This window comes from Ranitomeya imitator, chromosome 2, assembly GCF_032444005.1.
Source record: "Ranitomeya imitator isolate aRanImi1 chromosome 2, aRanImi1.pri, whole genome shotgun sequence".
Lineage (NCBI taxonomy): Eukaryota > Metazoa > Chordata > Amphibia > Anura > Dendrobatidae > Ranitomeya > Ranitomeya imitator.
In genome coordinates this window covers 339,532,357-339,551,121 of record NC_091283.1, presented here as the reverse complement: position 1 = coordinate 339,551,121, position 18,765 = coordinate 339,532,357, and the positions used below count along the sequence as shown (strand labels likewise).

General features: G+C 41.5%; 1 protein-coding gene across 2 annotated transcripts; it reads left to right on the top strand.

Moving 5' to 3' along the window:
* Positions 1 to 938: 938 nt before the first annotated feature.
* Positions 939 to 16,788, top strand: LOC138663658 (oocyte zinc finger protein XlCOF8.4-like). 2 transcript variants are annotated; one of them, XM_069749940.1, is made up of 6 exons: positions 939 to 1,083; positions 1,213 to 1,392; positions 1,474 to 1,597; positions 1,675 to 1,769; positions 1,968 to 2,058; positions 13,770 to 16,788. In XM_069749940.1, the coding sequence occupies exons 1-6, from the start codon at positions 1,006 to 1,008 to the stop codon at positions 14,453 to 14,455; spliced, it is 1,254 nt and encodes a 417-aa protein (XP_069606041.1). In that variant the 5' UTR covers positions 939 to 1,005; the 3' UTR covers positions 14,456 to 16,788. The 2 variants fall into 2 exon arrangements, with proteins under 2 accessions (XP_069606041.1, XP_069606040.1); XM_069749939.1 differs by having other exon boundaries at positions 13,767 to 16,788.
* Positions 16,789 to 18,765: the final 1,977 nt, after the last annotated feature.

Here is an 18,765-nt window from a genome sequence, read left to right as displayed (position 1 = left end):
TATGTTTCTAGAGCCATAGTATAAGATGAAGATGTCATCTGTGGAGGCACGGGGGTCAGCAGGTGCTTTACTCCGCTGGCTTGAGATCGCATGCTCCAGGGATTATCCCACTGAACTCCTGCTCTCCTTTTACCATGGGCATAATACTACTCAGACAACACAGGGTGAGGGTAACACAGTATGGCAATACTTTATTGAACCACAAAACAGGCAATTAACACATAGAACAAGTCCCAGCAAAATACCTTCAAGCCATCATTCACAGGTCAAGGGAAAGGGGTTATGAGGGTAACCCACATTATTTGATTATAGTTTATCTTTCCATATTTGCAATCCAACAAACTGCATGGCCTGGTGTAATGTGTAATCAACATATTAGCAAACATCATTGTTCAGTGACTTTGCGTCCCTGATTTGCAAAGATAACAGTACAATACACTACAGGAGCTAATATAAGAGGTAAATAACAACAACCATTCATCAATTTACAAATATCAATTCAACCGACAAGAAGAGCCAATAATTCAGACAATATTCCATGATTCTGCGAATACGAAATTTATGTCTGGCATAATTAAGAAGAAATGCTGTGTTGTCACATCATCCTTATCATGAAGTAGCAATTTCTCATGTACGTGTAATGAATATCTCCTGCAGTATTGCTAATGCCGATTCCAGTGTCAGTAAATGAGACAAGAATTAGCTTTATGGAAGATGGGTCTATGAAAAACTTATTTAGCTGCGGACTCCGAGGAAGAAACTGCTTGTTATCTGTGGCCGAAAATATATTGATTTTATTAGTAGATGTAAAGAAGAAAACTAAATACTGTAAAATAATAAATCTCCTCATATGTTTCCCTTATTATCTCCAGTAATTGTATTATTACACAGGATTTTTATCATGTAACATTGGCTCATCTTCTTCTCATTCAGGTCTCTACAATATTGAACCCTATCAGTAAAGATCTTCTATAAAAGAAAATTTTCCTGATTTACCCACCAAAGATGGATATGGACAGAGACAAGATGGCGGAGAGGATATTACACCTCACCCTAGAGATCCTCTTCCGGCTTACTGGAGAGGTGAGAGATTCTGATGACGTCACATTACATCATTCTTATCTATGGGAATTACAGATGGACAGAACTGGAGAGGTGAGGACTCTGTAAATATCTGTTTTGAGCTTTACTAATGTGTCTCTCTATAACCAGGATTACACAGTTGTCAAGAAGACTTCTAGTAACTGCTGTCAGGCCCCTGTGTCTGAGGGACGGGGAAGACCTCTGAGCCCAATAATGGGGCCTCCACCTCACCCCCTGATACACGAGGATGTCAATGACCAGAAGATCCTAGAACTCACCTATAAGATGATTGAGCTGCTGACTGGAGAGGTGACACTGCTGGGAATGCTGGGACATTATACAGTAAAGCTATGAAGTGATCGGGGATGACAGTATCATTGTATGTGTCAGGTTCCTATAAGGTATCAGGATGTCGCTGTCTATTTCTCCATGGAGGAGTGGGAGTATTTAGAAGGACACAAAGATCTGTACGAGGACATCATAATGGAGGTTCCCCAGCCCCTCACATCACCAGGTAATAGACAGGGCTAAATACACATGGCCTATAATTATCTGTTTGCAAAAAATTAATTTAGTCCATGCTTTCTCCAGATCTATCCAGTAAGACGAAAACACCAATGAGATGTCGCCATCCTCTTCTTCCACAGGACTGTAAACAAGAACCCAATATTCCTCAGGATCATCAGGTAGATGGAGAGAAGGTGTCATGAGATCTCCCCTATGATGTGTAGACGGCTATGAAGGTCTTGTGTTCAGTCTTGTTTTATCCACCAGTATTATATGTTTTGTTCTTGTGTAATGAGAACGGTGGAGATGGCAGGATTAGAGCTGATCATAGATGTGACTTCTCCATCTGTCTGTGACTTTTACAATATTTGTTTCAGGGTGAAGATCTGACCAATATTAATACTACAGAGACATATGTGAGGGGTGATGAGTGGTGTAAAGAGGAGTTTCCTACATATGACTACCCAGGTGAGTAGCAAGCACTAAATACAGAGAAGTTACAGATTCTTCACCGTCACCGGTTGTGGCTGCTTTATCGGTGGTGTAGTCCGGCCGTATCACAATGGTGTAATCACTGCTTTGCCTCTAGACCACAACATTCTCCTCCACCCAAAGTTGTTCAAATGACTTTACACATTTAAAGCCCTTTTCTATAGAATTTAGAACGTTGAGGATCTATTTACCCCCTGGGATTAGAAGTTGCTGACCGTCACCTACCCAGATCTGTAAACGACAAAGTAAAATGACAGTGTACGTAGAATGTGCTAATAAGTTAGAAAATCACTTAAAGAAAATTATCATGATGGGCCTGTAAGAGAAAGCGGAGGGTAATGATGCTGATGGCTTCCTAGATCCCTGATATCTTATTGGATGAATCTACCTTATCTCCCTTCTGTGCTGGTGAATGTGCTCATATTGTCCCTACAAGACGAGGTCCAGTCTTTCTCACCAAACTTCACTTTTATGATTGACAACATTAAATGTGCAGTGAGGCCAAGTGAGAATTTCTGTACAATAACAACAGAATTTCCTTTTATACTGAATTTTCAATTTCTTTTAAAACCAACTAATGTCAAATAGGATTGTGATAAACTGTATAAAGAACATTACACCGGTGCCATGATGTAACTCTAAGCTGTGCATGGCTGACGGCTGTAATATACATTTACTCAGGAGATGTGTTGGCATAGCTCGAGTCCTGGTTTCATGGATTCACTCTATGTCATAAATTCCAGTATGTTTTCAAGGAATTCAGATTACTGCACAATCTCGCCATAAATGGGGAGCACTAATACTTTCCCTACTCTTCTGGTCAGGACTCATAGTAGCTCCAATGGTCCACCATACATGAATGCATCTCTGGTTTAATATTGAAGTTCTCCCTTCAACTATATGCTTTTTTACAGTTTGATTGTGGTGGGATTGGCCTGCCTCACTTATGTGAGTCTGTAACTCCCTAGTAGTCTTTTTTACATTACCTCTTCCAAATGCCCTAGATCTAAATTTAAGACACCTCAGTATTCTAAAAAGTTTTCTTTAACCCCCCTTAGTGACTGAACCATATTTTTTAAAATTTGACCAGTGTCAATTTATGTGGTGATAACTCTGGAACGCTTCAACAAATCCCAGTGATTTTGAGATTGTTTTTTCGTGACACATTATTCTTTATGATAATGGTAAATTTAGGTCGATTTGTTTTGTGTTTATTTATAAAAAAATATTAGAAATGTGAGAAAAAAGGAAAAAAAAATAGCAATTTTCAAACTTTGAATGATTATGAATGATTATCCCTTTTATTCACATAGTTACACCACAGCAAAACATTAATAAATAAGATTTCCCTCGTGTCTGCTTTACATCAGCACCATTTGAACATTTTATTTAATTTTGTTAGCATTTTAGGAGCTATAAAAAATGTAGCAGCAATTTTTCATTTTTTTAAGGAAATTCACAAAATGTATTTTTTAAGGGACTTATCCGTGTTTGAAGTGCCTTTTTGGGTCCTATATATTGGGAAACCCCCAAAAGTTATACCATTTTAAACATCAAGACCACACAATCATGATCTGAGGGCACCAATTGGGATAAAGAGGAAGCCCCCACACTCAGTTAACCATTTATATGCTGTAGTCACTATTGACAGCAGAATCTAAGGGGTTAAACAGATTTGGATGGTGCAAACACTGATCGTGGCTGATGCAGCAAGTTGTCAGCTATAGTGTACAGCCGACAGCTGCTGGATTGTTACCTGTATGGGGAGGCTATTCCCTTATATCTCAGGTCAGTTAAAAGAGGCATTGGCAGTCATTAAGGGGATAAATGAATAATAATTATTCTTTAAACTCATCTGACAGAAAATATTAGCCCTTATTATAATTTAGATTACCAAGAGCAACCGAGCCCCATAATCTAATTACCCCAGAGAGGTTTCAAAACTAGTTACTTTTTTTCCTGAAGAAGACTTGATCATTTCAGTAGATGTGTTACTGTCTATCGTCACAGTTTTGCCCATTGTACTTTAACTTCTTTAACCCCTCTACATGGATCTGGACTTACACAGAGACCCCTAGGCTTGGGCCACAGTGTTACCTGCTGTTCTGTAGAGTGAGATGCCAAGAAGAATAGTCAAGTAGTTGGGTCAGAACCAAGTGGGCAGATAAAATACAAAATCAGAAGACACAAAAGTAGTCAGTAAATGGGTATGATCACAACAAGAAACAATACACAAGCCGGGAGCTGAGCACAGAGGACTGAACCAGAAGAGAAAAAAGCTGTATCTGGCAGATTCCAGCAATATGGTTTGAGCTTTAGTAGTGCGGTGCTTTCCAATGGGGTGAAGCGGGGAGCCGATTACTCCAGCTAGACAGAACTGTTGTGAATTCGGTTGTCGGGCTCCCTCCTGTGGTCATGAATGGTACTTCGGCTAGTTTTGTCCATGGACTTCCTCTGGTGGGTGTTTCTGAGTTTCACAGGTGACGAGGTTAATTCGTTAGCTGCTGCTCTATTTAACTCCACTTAGATCTTTGCTCCATGCCACCTGTCAATGTTCCAGTATTGGTCTAGTTCACTCCTGGATCGTTCTTGTGACCTGTCTTCCCATCAGAAGCTAAGTTCCAGCTTGTATTTCTTTGGTTTGCTATTTTTCTGTCCAGCTTGCTATTTAATTTGTTGTCTTGCTTGCTGGAAGCTCTGGGACGCAGAGGGAGCGCCTCCGCACCGTGAGTCGGTGCGGAGGGTCTTTTTGCGCCCTCTGCGTGGTCTTTTTGTAGGTTTTTGTGCTGACCGCAAAGTAACCTTTCCTATCCTCGGTCTGTTCAGTAAGTCGGGCCTCACTTTGCTAAATCTATTTCATCTCTGTGTTTGTATTTTCATCTTTACTCACAGTCATTATATGTGGGGGGCTGCCTTTTCCTTTGGGGAATTTCTCTGAGGCAAGGTAGGCTTTATTTTTCTATCTTCAGGGCTAGCTAGTTTCTTAGGCTGTGCTGAGTTGCATAGGGAGCGTTAGGCGCAATCCATGGCTATTTCTAGTGTGTTTGATAGGTTTAGGGATTGCGGTCAGCAGAGTTCCCACGTCCCAGAGCTCGTCCTTATTATCAGTAACTATCAGGTCCATTATTGTCCTGACCACCAGGTCATAACAGTACAGGTGGCCCAAAGTACTAATGCATCTCAATAGAGGGATAAGAGAAGTTCTGAGACCATTTTTTTTTCTTTGCAGTGTGTTTTGTCTCTATTTTCCCCTTTACCTCTGGGTGGTTCAGGACACTGGTGTAAACATGGACATTCAAGGTCTTTCCTCTTGGATGGATAATCTCACTACAAGGATGCAAAACATTCAAGATTTTGTGGTTCAGAATCCGATGTCAGAGCCTAGGATTCCAATTCCTGATTTATTTTTTGGTGATAGATCTAAGTTCTTGAATTTCAAAAATAATTGTAAATTGTTTCTTGCCTTGAAATCTTGCTCCTCAGGTGACCCTGTTCAACAAGTAAAGATCATTATTTCTTTGTTACGTGGTGACCCTCAAGACTGGGCATTTTCCCTTGCGCCAGGAGATCCGGCATTGCGTGATGTTGATGCATTTTTCCTGGCGCTTGGATTGCTTTATGACGAACCTAATTCAGTGGATCAGGCAGAGAAAATCTTGCTAGCTCTGTGTCAGGGTCAGGATGAAGCGGAGATATATTGTCAGAAGTTTATAAAGTGGTCTGTGCTCACTCAGTGGAATGAATGTGCCCTGGTAGCAATCTTCAGACAGGGTCTCTCTGAAGCCCTTAAGGATGTCATGGTGGGGTTTCCCATGCCTGCTGGTCTGAATGAGTCTATGTCCTTGGCCATTCAGATCGATCGACGCTTGCGTGAGCGTAAAGCTGTGCACCATTTGGCGGTACTATCTGAGCATGGGCCTGAGCCTATGCAATGTGATAGGACTTTGACCAGAGCTGAACGGCAAGAACACAGACGTCGGAATGGGCTATGTTTTTACTGTGGTGATTCCACTCATGCTATCTCCGATTGTCCTAAGCGCACTAAGCGGTTCGCTAGGTCTGCCACCATTGGTACGGTACAGTCTAAATTTCTATTGTCTGTTACTCTGATTTGCTCATTGTCATCCTATTCTGTTATGGCATTTGTTGGACAGGCGCTGCCCTGAATTTGATAGACTTGGAGTATGCTAGGCACTGTGGTTTTTTCTTGGAGCCCTTGCAGTGTCCTATTCCATTGAGAGGAATTGATGCTACGCCTTTGGCCAAGAATAAGCCTCAGTATTGGACCCAATTGACCATGTGCATGGCTCCTGCACATCAGGAGGATATCCGCTTTCTGGTGTTGCATAATCTGCATGATGTGGTCGTTTTGGGGTTGCCATGGCTACAGGTTCATAATCCAGTATTGGACTGGAAATCTATGTCTGTGTCCAGCTGGGGTTGCCAGGGGGTACATGGTGATGTTCCATTTTTGTCTATTTCGTCTTCCACTCCTTCTGAAGTTCCATAGTTTTTGTCGGATTATCGGGATGTATTTGATGAGCCCAAAGCCAGTGCCCTACCTCCTCATAGGGATTGCGATTGTGCAATTAATTTGATTCCTGGTAGTAAGTTTCCTAAGGGCCGATTGTTCAATTTATCTGTGCCAGAACACGCCGCTATGCGGAGTTATATAAAGGAATCCTTGGAGAAAGGCCATATTCGCCCGTCATCATCACCGTTAGGAGCAGGGTTCTTTTTTGTGGCCAAGAAGGATGGTTCTTTGAGACCTTGTATTGATTACCGCCTTCTTAATAAAATTATTGTCAAATTTCAGTATCCTTTGCCGTTGCTGTCTGATTTGTTTGCTCATATTAAAGGGGCTAGTTGGTTCACCAAGATAGATCTTCGAGGGGCGTATAATCTTGTGCGTATTAGACAAGGCGATGAATGGAAAACAGCATTTAATACGCCCGAGGGCCATTTTGAGTACCTGGTTATGCCATTCGGGCTTTCCAATGCTCCATCAGTATTTCAGTCCTTTATGCATGACATCTTCCGAGAGTACATGGATAAATTCCTGATTGTGTATTTGGATGATATTTTGGTCTTTTCGGATGATTGGGAGTCTCATGTGAAGCAGGTCAGAATGGTGTTCCAGGTCCTTCGTGCGAATTCCTTGTTTGTGAAGGGGTCAAAGTGTCTCTTTGGAGTTCAGAAGGTTTCATTTTTGGGGTTCATTTTTTCCCCTTCTACTATCGAGATGGACCCTGTTAAAGTCCAGGCCATTTACGATTGGACTCAGCCGACATCTGTGAAGAGCCTGCAAAAGTTCCTGGGCTTTGCTAATTTTTATCGGCGCTTCATCGCTAATTTTTCTACTGTTGCTAAACCGTTGACTGATTTGACCAAGAAGGGTGCTGATGTGGTCAATTGGTCTTCTGCGGCTGTAGAGGCTTTTCAGGAGTTGAAGCGTCGTTTTTCTTCTGCCCCTGTGTTGTGCCAGCCAGATGTTTCGCTTCCGTTTCAGGTTGAGGTTGATGCTTCTGAGATTTTAGCAGGGGCTGTTTTGTCGCAGAGACGTTCTGATGGCTCGGTGATGAAGCCATGTGCTTTCTTTTCTAGAAAGTTTTCGCCTGCTGAGCGTAACTATGATGTTGGTAATCGTGAATTGTTGGCCATGAAGTGGGCATTCGAGGAGTGGCGTCATTGGCTGGAAGGAGCCAAGCATCGCGTGGTGGTCTTGACAGATCACAAGAATTTGACTTATCTTGAGTCTGCCAAACGGTTGAATCCGAGACAGGCTCGATGGTCGTTATTTTTCTCCCGTTTTGATTTTGTGGTTTCGTACCTTCCGGGCTCTAAGAATGTGAAGGCTGATGCCCTGTCAAGGAGTTTTGTGCCTGACTCTCCGGGTGTTCCTGAGCCGGCGGGTATTCTCAAAGAGGGGGTAATTTTGTCTGCCATCTCCCCTGATTTGCGGCGGGTGCTGCAAAAATTTCAGGCTGATAGACCTGACCGTTGCCCAGCGGAAAAACTGTTTGTCCCTGATAGATGGACTAGTAGAGTTATCTCTGAGATTCATTGTTCAGTGTTGGCTGGGCATCCTGGAATCTTTGGTACCAGAGATTTGGTGGCTAGATCCTTCTGGTGGCCGTCTTTGTCGCGGGATGTGCGTTCTTTTGTGCAGTCCTGTGGGACTTGTGCTCGGGCTAAGCCCTGCTGTTCTCGTGCCAGTGGGTTGCTTTTGCCCTTGCAGGTCCCGAAGAGGCCCTGGACGCATATTTCTATGGATTTTATTTCGGATCTCACCGTCTCTCAAAAGATGTCGGTCATTTGGGTGGTTTGTGATCGCTTTTCTAAGATGGTCCATTTGGTACCTTTGTCTAAATTGCCTTCCTCCTCTGATTTGGAAGGGGACAGAGGAGGAAGCGGCACAATTAATAAAGGAGCTCAATAATAACACCTGGGGGATTACCTTTACATCACAAATTAATAAAGAAAAAATGGTATTTCTTGATTTAGAGATCAGCCATAGTGGTAAAAAAATCATCACAAAATCCCACTTCAAAAAAGTGGATTCAAATGGCTTTTTAGATTTCAATAGTGCACATTACAAGAAGTGGAAGGTTAATATACCCCACAGCCAATTTTATCGCATCAGAAAGAATTGTACAAGAGAATCTGATTATGTAGCTCAGTCTAAAATTTTAAAAAGAAAATTCAAGGAAAAAAGATACCCGAAAAATTTGATAAATGGTGCATATAGGGACAACAAAATAAAAACACAGGAGGAATGTTTAAAAGGAAAAACCAGGAAGGGGGATACTTTGACTACTGGTAAGGAAAAAAGTGATGTTCGCTGGAAATTGAATTTTGTGACAGCATTCAATAGGGGCAATAAAATCATAAGAACTGTGCTTTCTAAATATTGGTACATCTTGAAGCGTGACCCTGTCTTGGGAAAACATCTCCCTGATAAACCAGGGATTACATATAGAAGGGGGAAAACTTTGAAAAATTTGGTGGCCCCCAGTAAATTAAAAAAATTGTTGGATCCAAAAAGAAAAAACATTTATAAAAATAAGGATCAAACTTTATGTGGAGTTCTTCAAGGCACCGGAGTTTTTAAATGCAACTCCAAAAAATGTTGTACCTGTGGGATCCTAGATCATGGGGCTAAAACTATTAAATGCAATAATACTGGTGATGTCTTTGAAATCTCACAAAGACTCACCTGTAGTAGTGATCATGTTGTATATGTCATCACATGCAGTTGTGGTTTGCAGTATGTGGGACGCACTGTACAGACACTGCGGTCCCGCATTAATGGCCACAGAAATAGAGCAAAAAATGTTTTTTTAAAACATAGTCTCTCAAGGCATCTACTAGTTAAACATAATAAAATTTTTAACATAAAAGTAACTCCAGTGGAGCAGATACCCTCTGGAGTTGCAAACAGGAATGCTCTTTTAAACAGGAAAGAAACGTTTTGGATATATCATTTGGGAACATTATTTCCAAATGGATTGAATGATATCATAGAGAGAGTTTAAAGGATATTTTATTTTTATTTTTTATTTTTATTTATTTATTTATTTATTTTTTTTTTTTCTTGTGTTTTTTTTTTTTTTTTTTTTTATATATATATATTTTTTTTCTTTGATATATATATATATATTTTTTTTGCTCTCTTTCTTGCATCAATGTTAACAAGGCTGTATCAATCAGTGGGTGTTTTCCTGAACTTGGTCCACACCCCAATTCAAGTTTCTGAGACTGGGATAAAAGGTTTGATACTATATATAAGTGTAATTGAATTTTATACTAGTAGGATTTGTACTGTGTTTTTATGATACCTGAAGAAGGATATATACTGTATCCGAAACGCGTTGTATCTCTTCTATTTTAAGTTATGAAATAAAAAAATATGAAATATCATCTTTGAATGTGAGTCCTGGGAAGTGCTGCCATTCATGGGCTGGATGTGCTTTTCTTGAACTCCTCTGATTTGGTGCCATTATTTTTCCAGCATGTGGTTCGTTTACATGGTATCCCGGAGAACATCGTTTCTGACAGAGGTTCCCAGTTTGTTTCAAGGTTTTGGCGATCCTTTTGTGCTAGGATGGGCATTGATTTGTCTTTTTCCTCGGCTTTCCACCCTCAGACAAATGGCCAAACCGAACGAACTAATCAAACTTTGGAAACATATCTGAGATTCTTTTGTTTCTGCTGATCAGGATGATTGGGTGTCATTTTTGCCGTTGGCTGAGTTCGCCCTTAATAATCGGGCCAGCTCGGCTACTTTGGTTTCGCGGTTTTTCTGCAATTCTGGTTTCCATCCTCGTTTCTCTTCAGGGCAGGTTGAGTCTTCAGACTGTCCTGGTGTAGATACTGTGGTGGATAGGTTGCAGCAGATTTGGACTCATGTGGTGGACAATTTGACATTGTCCCAGGAGAAGGCTCAACGTTTCGCTAACCGCCGGCGCTGTGTGGGTCCCCGACTTCGTGTTGGGGATTTGGTTTGGTTGTCATCTCGTTATGTTCCTATGAAGGTTTCCTCTCCTAAGTTTAAGCCTCGTTTCATTGGTCCGTATAAGATTTCTGAGGTTATCAATCCTGTGTCATTTCGTTTGGCCCTTCCTGCTTCTTTTGCCATCCATAATGTGTTCCATAGGTCGTTGTTGCGGAGCTACGTGGCGCCTGTGGTTCCATCCGTTCATCCTCCTGCCCCGGTGTTAGTTGAGGGGGAGTTGGAGTATGTGGTGGAGAAGATTTTGGATTCTCGTGTTTCGAGACGGAAACTCCAGTACCTGGTCAAGTGGAAGGGTTATGGTCAGGAAGATAATTCCTGGGTTTTTGCCTCTGATGTTCATGCTGCCGATCTGGTTCGTGCCTTTCATTTGGCTCATTCTGGTCGGCCTGGGGGCTCTGGTGAGGGTTCGGTGACCCCTCCTGAAGGGGGGGGTACTGTTGTGAATTCGGTTGTCGGGCTCCCTCCTGTGGTCATGAATGGTACTTCGGCTGGTTCTGTCCATGGACTTCCTCTGGTGGGTGTTTCTGAGTTTCACAGGTGATGAGGTTAATTCGTTAGCTGCTGTTCTATTTAACTCCACTTAGATCTTTGCTCCATGCCAGCTGTCAATGTTCCAGTATTGGTCTAGTTCACTCCTGGATCGTTCTTGTGACCTGTCTTCCCATCAGAAGCTAAGTTCCAGCTTGTATTTCTTTGGTTTGCTATTTTTCTGTCCAGCTTGCTATTTAATTTGTTGTCTTGCTTGCTGGAAGCTCTGGGACGCAGAGGGAGCGCCTCCGCACCGTGAGTCGGTGCGGAGGGTCTTTTTGCGCCCTCTGCGTGGTCTTTTTGTAGGTTTTTGTGCTGACCGCAAAGTAACCTTTCCTATCCTCGGTCTGTTCAGTAAGTCGGGCCTCACTTTGCTAAATCTATTTCATCTCTGTGTTTGTATTTTCATCTTTACTCACAGTCATTATATGTGGGGGGCTGCCTTTTCCTTTGGGGAATTTCTCTGAGGCAAGGTAGGCTTTATTTTTCTATCTTCAGGGCTAGCTAGTTTCTTAGGCTGTGCCGAGTTGCATAGGGAGCGTTAGGCGCAATCCACGGCTATTTCTAGGGTGTTTGATAGGTTTAGGGATTGTGGTCAGCAGAGTTCCCACGTCCCAGAGCTCGTCCTTATTATCAGTAACTATCAGGTCCATTATTGTCCTGACCACCAGGTCATAACACAGAACACATACACACATACTGCCAGACCGGATGGTACTACAAGTCCCAGGCACCCTAATCTTAGTGGCTGGACAGAGCCTGCTTCACCCAGGCCTTCTGGTTTCAAAGTCTCCTCCATCACCAGCTCTGCCTGAAGAATGAATAAATGTAGGAATAATGGTGTGCACTCGAGTCTGGGACACGGAGGTGCTGGTAAAACGGACCGTGTGGTCTAAGTCAATCAAGTATAGAAATTTACCGCACACTCAATTCTGGTATGTTGCAAAAAAGGGTTTTGTGCCAAATTTATTCAAATACAATATACAAAAAGTTGCCACATTGAAACTTGTAGAGAGAACTCAACGTTTCGACCCTCCCGGGTCTTATTCATGGGGTTGCTAGGAAAGTAAAAAACAACAGTATAAGCAACTGTCTGTAGTATAGCAACATTATAGACACTGGTAACAAAATCAAATAGGACAAAATAGCACAAAATAACACAAATAAACAAAACAAAATAACAATATTACACCAAAAGAATATAGGGATAAGATTAAAAACAGGCAGCCAGAGGTGGTGAAGGACTGGCAATAGGAAGCAACGGGAATCAGCATCTGTTGATAAGCTAGGTCAGGTGAGATACAATGCATTTTAATTACCTCTGATCCTTGGTATATCTATACAAAACAGTGGCAGTGGTAGAGGATAAACAAGCGATCCCTTCCAGGTATGACCTGTCATTATGATAAGATGTAAATTATATTAGACTACAAGAGTAAATAGTATGTATGCAAAAGATCTTGTTGGTATCGGGAACAGGGTTTCTGTTCCCGATACCAACAAGATCTTTTGCATACATACTATTTACTCTTGTAGTCTAATATAATTTACATCTTATCATAATGACAGGTCATACCTGGAAGGGATCGCTTGTTTATCCTCTACCACTGCCACTGTTTTTATAGATATACCAAGGATCAGAGGTAATTAAAATGCATTGTATCTCACCTGACCTAGCTTATCAACAGATGCTGATTCCCGTTGCTTCCTATTGCCAGTCCTTCACCACCTCTGGCTGCCTGTTTTTAATCTTATCCCTATATTCTTTTGGTGTAATATTGTTATTTTGTTTTGTTTATTTGTGTTATTTTGTCCTATTTGATTTTGTTACCAGTGTCTATAATGTTGCTATACTACAGACAGTTGCTTATACTGTTGTTTTTTACTTTCCTAGCAACCCCATGAATAAGACTCGGAAGGGTCGAAACGTCGGGTTCTCTCTACAAGTTTCAATGTGGCAACTTTTTGTATATTGTATTTGAATAAATTTGGCACAAAACCCTTTTTTGCAACATACCAGAATTGAGTGTGCGGTAAATTTCTATACTTGAAGAATGAATAAGGCGGTGCATGGTGACAGAAGCAGGCATTGCAGGAGCAGATCCCAGAGAAAATGGGGCACACCATTATTATTATTATTATTATTATACATTTTTATAGCGCCATTTATTCCATGGCGCTTTACATGTGAATACGGGGCAAATATAGACAAATACATTAAACATGAGCAGATAACAAGGCACACGAGTACATAAGGAGGGAGGACCCTGCCCGCGAGGGCTCACAGTCTGCAGGGGGTGGGTGAGGATACACTAGGAGAGGGTAGACCATTTGCAGAAGCCCATATATGACAATATGGCAGAAAACCAGAGCAGCAGAAATCCCTATAATGTGACTCCATTTTGGAAATTAAAACCCTCAGTGACTTAATCTATAGAAGTTGTGACTATTTTGATTCTGCACAGTTAGAATGAACAACTACTGGTTCATCCTATGAAGTTTTGATTAAACTATGAACTGTCATTGTCTTCGTGAATAATTCAATATTTTTAGATAAACTTTTGGTGAAACTGGCAAGTTAGGTCAAAATATTCAAAAATATAAAATTTTATTAAAAAATAATAATTGGTTTTATTCTTAGCAGATGACTGTACCAGGAGATCAGAGGGAACGCTGACATCTTCACTGTTTAAATCAGATGATCTTGAGATCCCACAGGATACAATTGAAATGAATGCCATGGCTCCAGATATACCATCATCCCTTCACAGCAAAGATCTATTATTTGATCCTTTGAAACAGGTCCTATCTTCTGATTCATTACCGACTACTAAGGAAAATCAAATTCACAGAATAAGCTTAAAAAAACAAATTGCTCCGAAAGCACACAAGTCATTTTCATGTTCAGAATGTGGGAAATGTTTTAACAAAAAATGTAATTTTGTTACGCACCAAAGAACTCACACAGGCGAGAAGCCCTTTTCCTGTTCAGAATGTGGGAAATGTTTTAACCAGAAATCAAATTTTGTTAAGCATCAAAGAACACACACAGGGGAGAAGCCCTTTTCATGTTCAGAATGTGGGAAATGTTTTACAGAGAAATCAAGTCTTATCAAACATCAGAGAACTCACACAGGGGAGAAACCTTTTTCATGTTCAGAATGTGGGAAATGTTTTAACCAGAAATCAGATGTTGTTAAGCACCAGAGAATCCACACAGGGACAAAACCTTTTTCATGTTCAGAATGTGGGAAATGTTGTAACCAGAAATCAGATTTGGTTAGGCACCAGAGAACTCACACAGGGGAGAAGCCTGTTACATATTTTTAATGTGGGAAATGTTTTACACAGAAATCAAGTCTTAACCACTTTCTGGCATTGGACGTACTCTTCCATCTATGTGACCTGAGACTTAATTCCGATGGACGGAATAGTACATCATCAGCGATCAGCCGCTCTCACGGGGCAAGCGCGGCTGATTGCGGCCGGGTGTCAGCTGATTGTCACAGCTGACACCCGGCATTAGGTGTTAGGAGCAGTCCCGGACTGCTCCCGACACTTTAATCCAAGGAACACCACGATCAAACATGATTGCAGCGTTCCGGTGCCGGCAGAGGGGCTGACAGCCCCTCTGCCATTGGATTGGAGACCCCACAGCATTACACGGGGTCCCGATCGCTGCCATGGAGTCCCGATGTCGTCAGCGCTGACAGCATCTATAGCATGCAAATCTGCATGCTATAGAAGTGATCATCCTGCAAAAAATGAGTGTCCCATAGTGGGACACAGTGTAAAAGTAAGAATATATTAAAAAAACAAAATTAATAATTGTAAAAATAATTTTTAAAAATAATAACAAAAAAAAATAATAAATCAATATTTATTCCATCAATAAAAAATATTTGAATAAAAAAATCTAAACAATAAAAGTACACATATTTAGTATTGCGGCGTCTATAACAACCTGACCTATAAAGCTGTCCCACTAATTAACCCCTTTAGTGAACATCATTAAAAAAAAACAAAAAACAATGCTTTATCATCATACCACTGAACAAAAAGTGAAATAACACGCGATCAAAAAGATTGATATAAATAAACATGGTACCGCTGAAAAAGTCATCTTGTCCTGCAAAAAACAAGCCACCACATAGCTCCATCACCAGAAAAATAAAAGTTATAGCTTTCAGAATAGTTTTTATTGTATAAAAGTGTCAAAACATAAAAAAAGATATAAATGAGGTTTCACTGTCATCATATTAACCCAAAGAATAAAAAAGCTTTATCAATTTTACCACACGCGGAACGGTATAAACGCCCCCCCAAAAGAAATTCATGATTTGCTGTTTTTTGTTCATTCTGACTCACAAAAATCGGAATAAAAAGTGATCAAAAAATGTCATGTGCCCGAAAATTATACCAATAAAAACGTCAACTCATCCCGCAAAAAACAAGACCTCACATGACTCTGTGGACCAAAATATGGAAAAATTATAGCTCTCAAAATGTGGTGATGCAAAAGCTATTTTTTGCAATAAAATGCATCTTTTAGAGTGTGACAGCTGCCAAACATAAAAACCCGCTAAATCAAACCCCCTTTATCACCCCCTTAGTTAGGGAAAAATAATAAACTAAAATAAATGTGTTTATTTCCATTTTCCCATCAGGGTTAGGGTTGGGGCTAAAGTTAGGATTACGGTTACGGTTGGGATTAGGGATAGGGTTGGGATTTGGGTTAGGGGTGTGTTGGAGTTAGGTTTGTGGTTAGGGTTATGGTTAGCGTTGAGATTAGGGTTAAGGGTGTGTTGGAATTAGAGTTAAAGTTAGAAATGGGGGTTTCCACTGTTTAGGCACATCAGGGGTCTCCAAATGTGATATGGCATCTGATCTCAATTGCAGCCAATTCTGCATTGAAAAAGTCTAACGGTGCTCCTTCCGAGCTCTGCCTTACACCCAAACAGTGGTTTACCCCCACATATGGGGTATCCGTGTACTCAGGACAAATTGCGCAACAACTTTTTTGGTATATTTTCTCCTGTTACCATTGGGAAAATAAAAAAATTTGGATCTGAAGTAATTTTTTTGTGAAAAAGTTAAATGTTCATTTTTTTTAAACATTCCTGTGAAGCACCAGAAGGATTAATAAACTTCTTGAATGTGGTTTTGCGCACCATAAAGGGTGCAGTTTTTATAATGGTGTGACTTTTGGGTATTTTATATCTTATAGACCCCTCAATGTGACTTTGAATGTGATGTGGTCCCTAAAAAAAATGGTGTTGCAAAAATGAGAAATTGCTGGTCAACTTTTAACCCTTATAACTTCCTAACAAAAAAAATTTAGGTTCCAAAATTGTGATGATGTAAAGTAGACATGTGGGAAATGTTACTTATTAAGTATTTTGTGTGACATATCTGTGTGATTTAAGGGCATGAAAATTCAAAGTTGGAAAACCTCATTTTTTCACAAATAAGTCATATCAAAGAAATGTTACCACTATTATGAAGTACAATATGTCACGAGAAAAGAATGTCGGAATCACCAGGATCCGTTGAAGCGTTCCAGAGTTATAACCTCATAAAGGGACAGTGGTCAGAATTGGAAAAATTGGCCCAGTCATTAACATGTAAACCACCTTTGGGGGTAAAGGGGTTAATAAACATCAAAGAAGTCACACAGGGGAAAAGCCTTTTTGTTCAAAATGTTGGAAATCTTTTAACCAAAAATTATATCTTGATAAAGGGGTTGTCCACTGCTAGGACAACCCTTTGTCATTCCCCATGTTTGGCTTTGTCAAAATAACCTCACCTTCTGTGCTAGCACTGCTGGAACACATTGGAAGTTTGAATCATTGTTTTTATTTTAACAAGACCAAACATGAGGAATGAAGCGGTCATATAACTAAATGAGAAAGGGAAATTACTTTAAAACTTAATGTATTTATTGGACTATAAGACATTTTAGCAAGAAAAATATCTTGCTAATAAGTGTGTCTTATAAACTGGAGGCAGCTACCTGTGACAGAGGAGAACGCCGAGACAGTGTCCTTCTTCATCACTGAGAGAGAACTGCTCTTTCTGCTCCAGACCCCACACTTATCTAACTGATTGGTGCAGAGCAGGAGAGGAAGGTACCCAGACCTGCACGTCCTGAGTGAGCAGCTGAAGGACCTTCCATCTAACTAGATCAAGGACCTTTCAGATCATGTAATTAATCACATGATATGAAAGGAACTGCAAAATATGGTAATGTATATACAGTGTATATGTATGCTAATGTGCCTATGCAGTAGAGCTATGTGCATGTAAATGTGCTTATGTAGAAGACCTGTGAGTGTATGTGTTAGGGGTCGAGTTCCCGCCTCTGCACAAGGGGAATCTCGGGCCATCTCCGCTGCGGTCTCCCATTCTTCTCCTGCCGCAGCGGAGCCTGCTCAGCAGAGACGTCAGTCCCAGCGTCTCGCTCAGTCTGACCCTGTACAAAGAGTTACTGCTGCTTTTCCTGCTTCTGCCATTGAAGCCAGTATTGGGCAGCGGCGAGCAGACACTTCTAGGACTAAGTCCTGCTTTTCTCGTTCTGAACATGCCCAGAGTAAGATCTCTCAGTGGAGATCGAGGGTCACATGTTCAGATACTGCAGCTAAATCCATTGGTCCTCCAGGAAGGTCCTGTAGGTGCTCAGGCTCTGTGGCAGCCTCTCATTGGTCCTTCTAGGAAGGTCCTGTACTTGCTGCAACTATTTAAGGTTCGCACGGCCATGCGCTAGTATCTTTCTAAGTTATGTGCTTTGCGCCAGTGTGGTCATGTAAGATTGTGTCAGGGACCCGGCTGAAATAAGCCCCAAGAATGCTGGCACCTACGGCGAGGAGATTGTGTTTGTATGTATTCAGGGACCAGGCTGAAATAAGCCCCTAGAATGCTGGCACCCCCGGCGAGGATATTTGTGTGCATGTGTGACCACTGACTGCTCTCTGTTGGGCAGTTAGCCTGTGCCTCTGTGAAGTCTAACAGGGTGTAGTGCTTTGCTTTCACGGTTACTCTGTGAAATAACAGAGTTAGTCTACACCGCCATATAGTGCCACCGTTTGCTAGCAGCAGGTTCTCCTGCACGGTGGACCCCGGGCTGCGAATGCATCAATAACAATAAAACATCTATATTTACTTGGTGCGTTCCGCTAGTCCTAACAGAATACTAGCGCCAGGGTCTGGCTAGTAAATGGCGGACATACAGCAGTCCTTGAGGTATATCCAACAGCTGGAGGGAAGGATGGCGGCTCTCGAGAGCACAACCTCAGCTGTGGATGTTACCGCAGTTGCTGTACAGGCTGCTAGCTTGGCTGCAGCAACCTTGTCCACTGCCACCCCTGTTACGACATTATCTCGCCTCCCGCTGCCAGAAAAAATTTCTGGAGATAGTAAATCTTGTAGGGGTTTCGTGAGTCAGTGCTCTATTTACCTCGAGCTCCTGGCTGCACGTTTTCCCACAGAGCGGGCAAAGGTAGGATTTATTGTGTCTCTCTTGTTGGACAGGGCGCTGGAATGGGCTATGCCGCTGTGGGAGCGTGGTGATCATGTGGTGCAGAGTGCTCCGCTGTTCCTGAGCACTCTGAAACAGGTCTTTTTAGGACCTCGAGTCACCCATG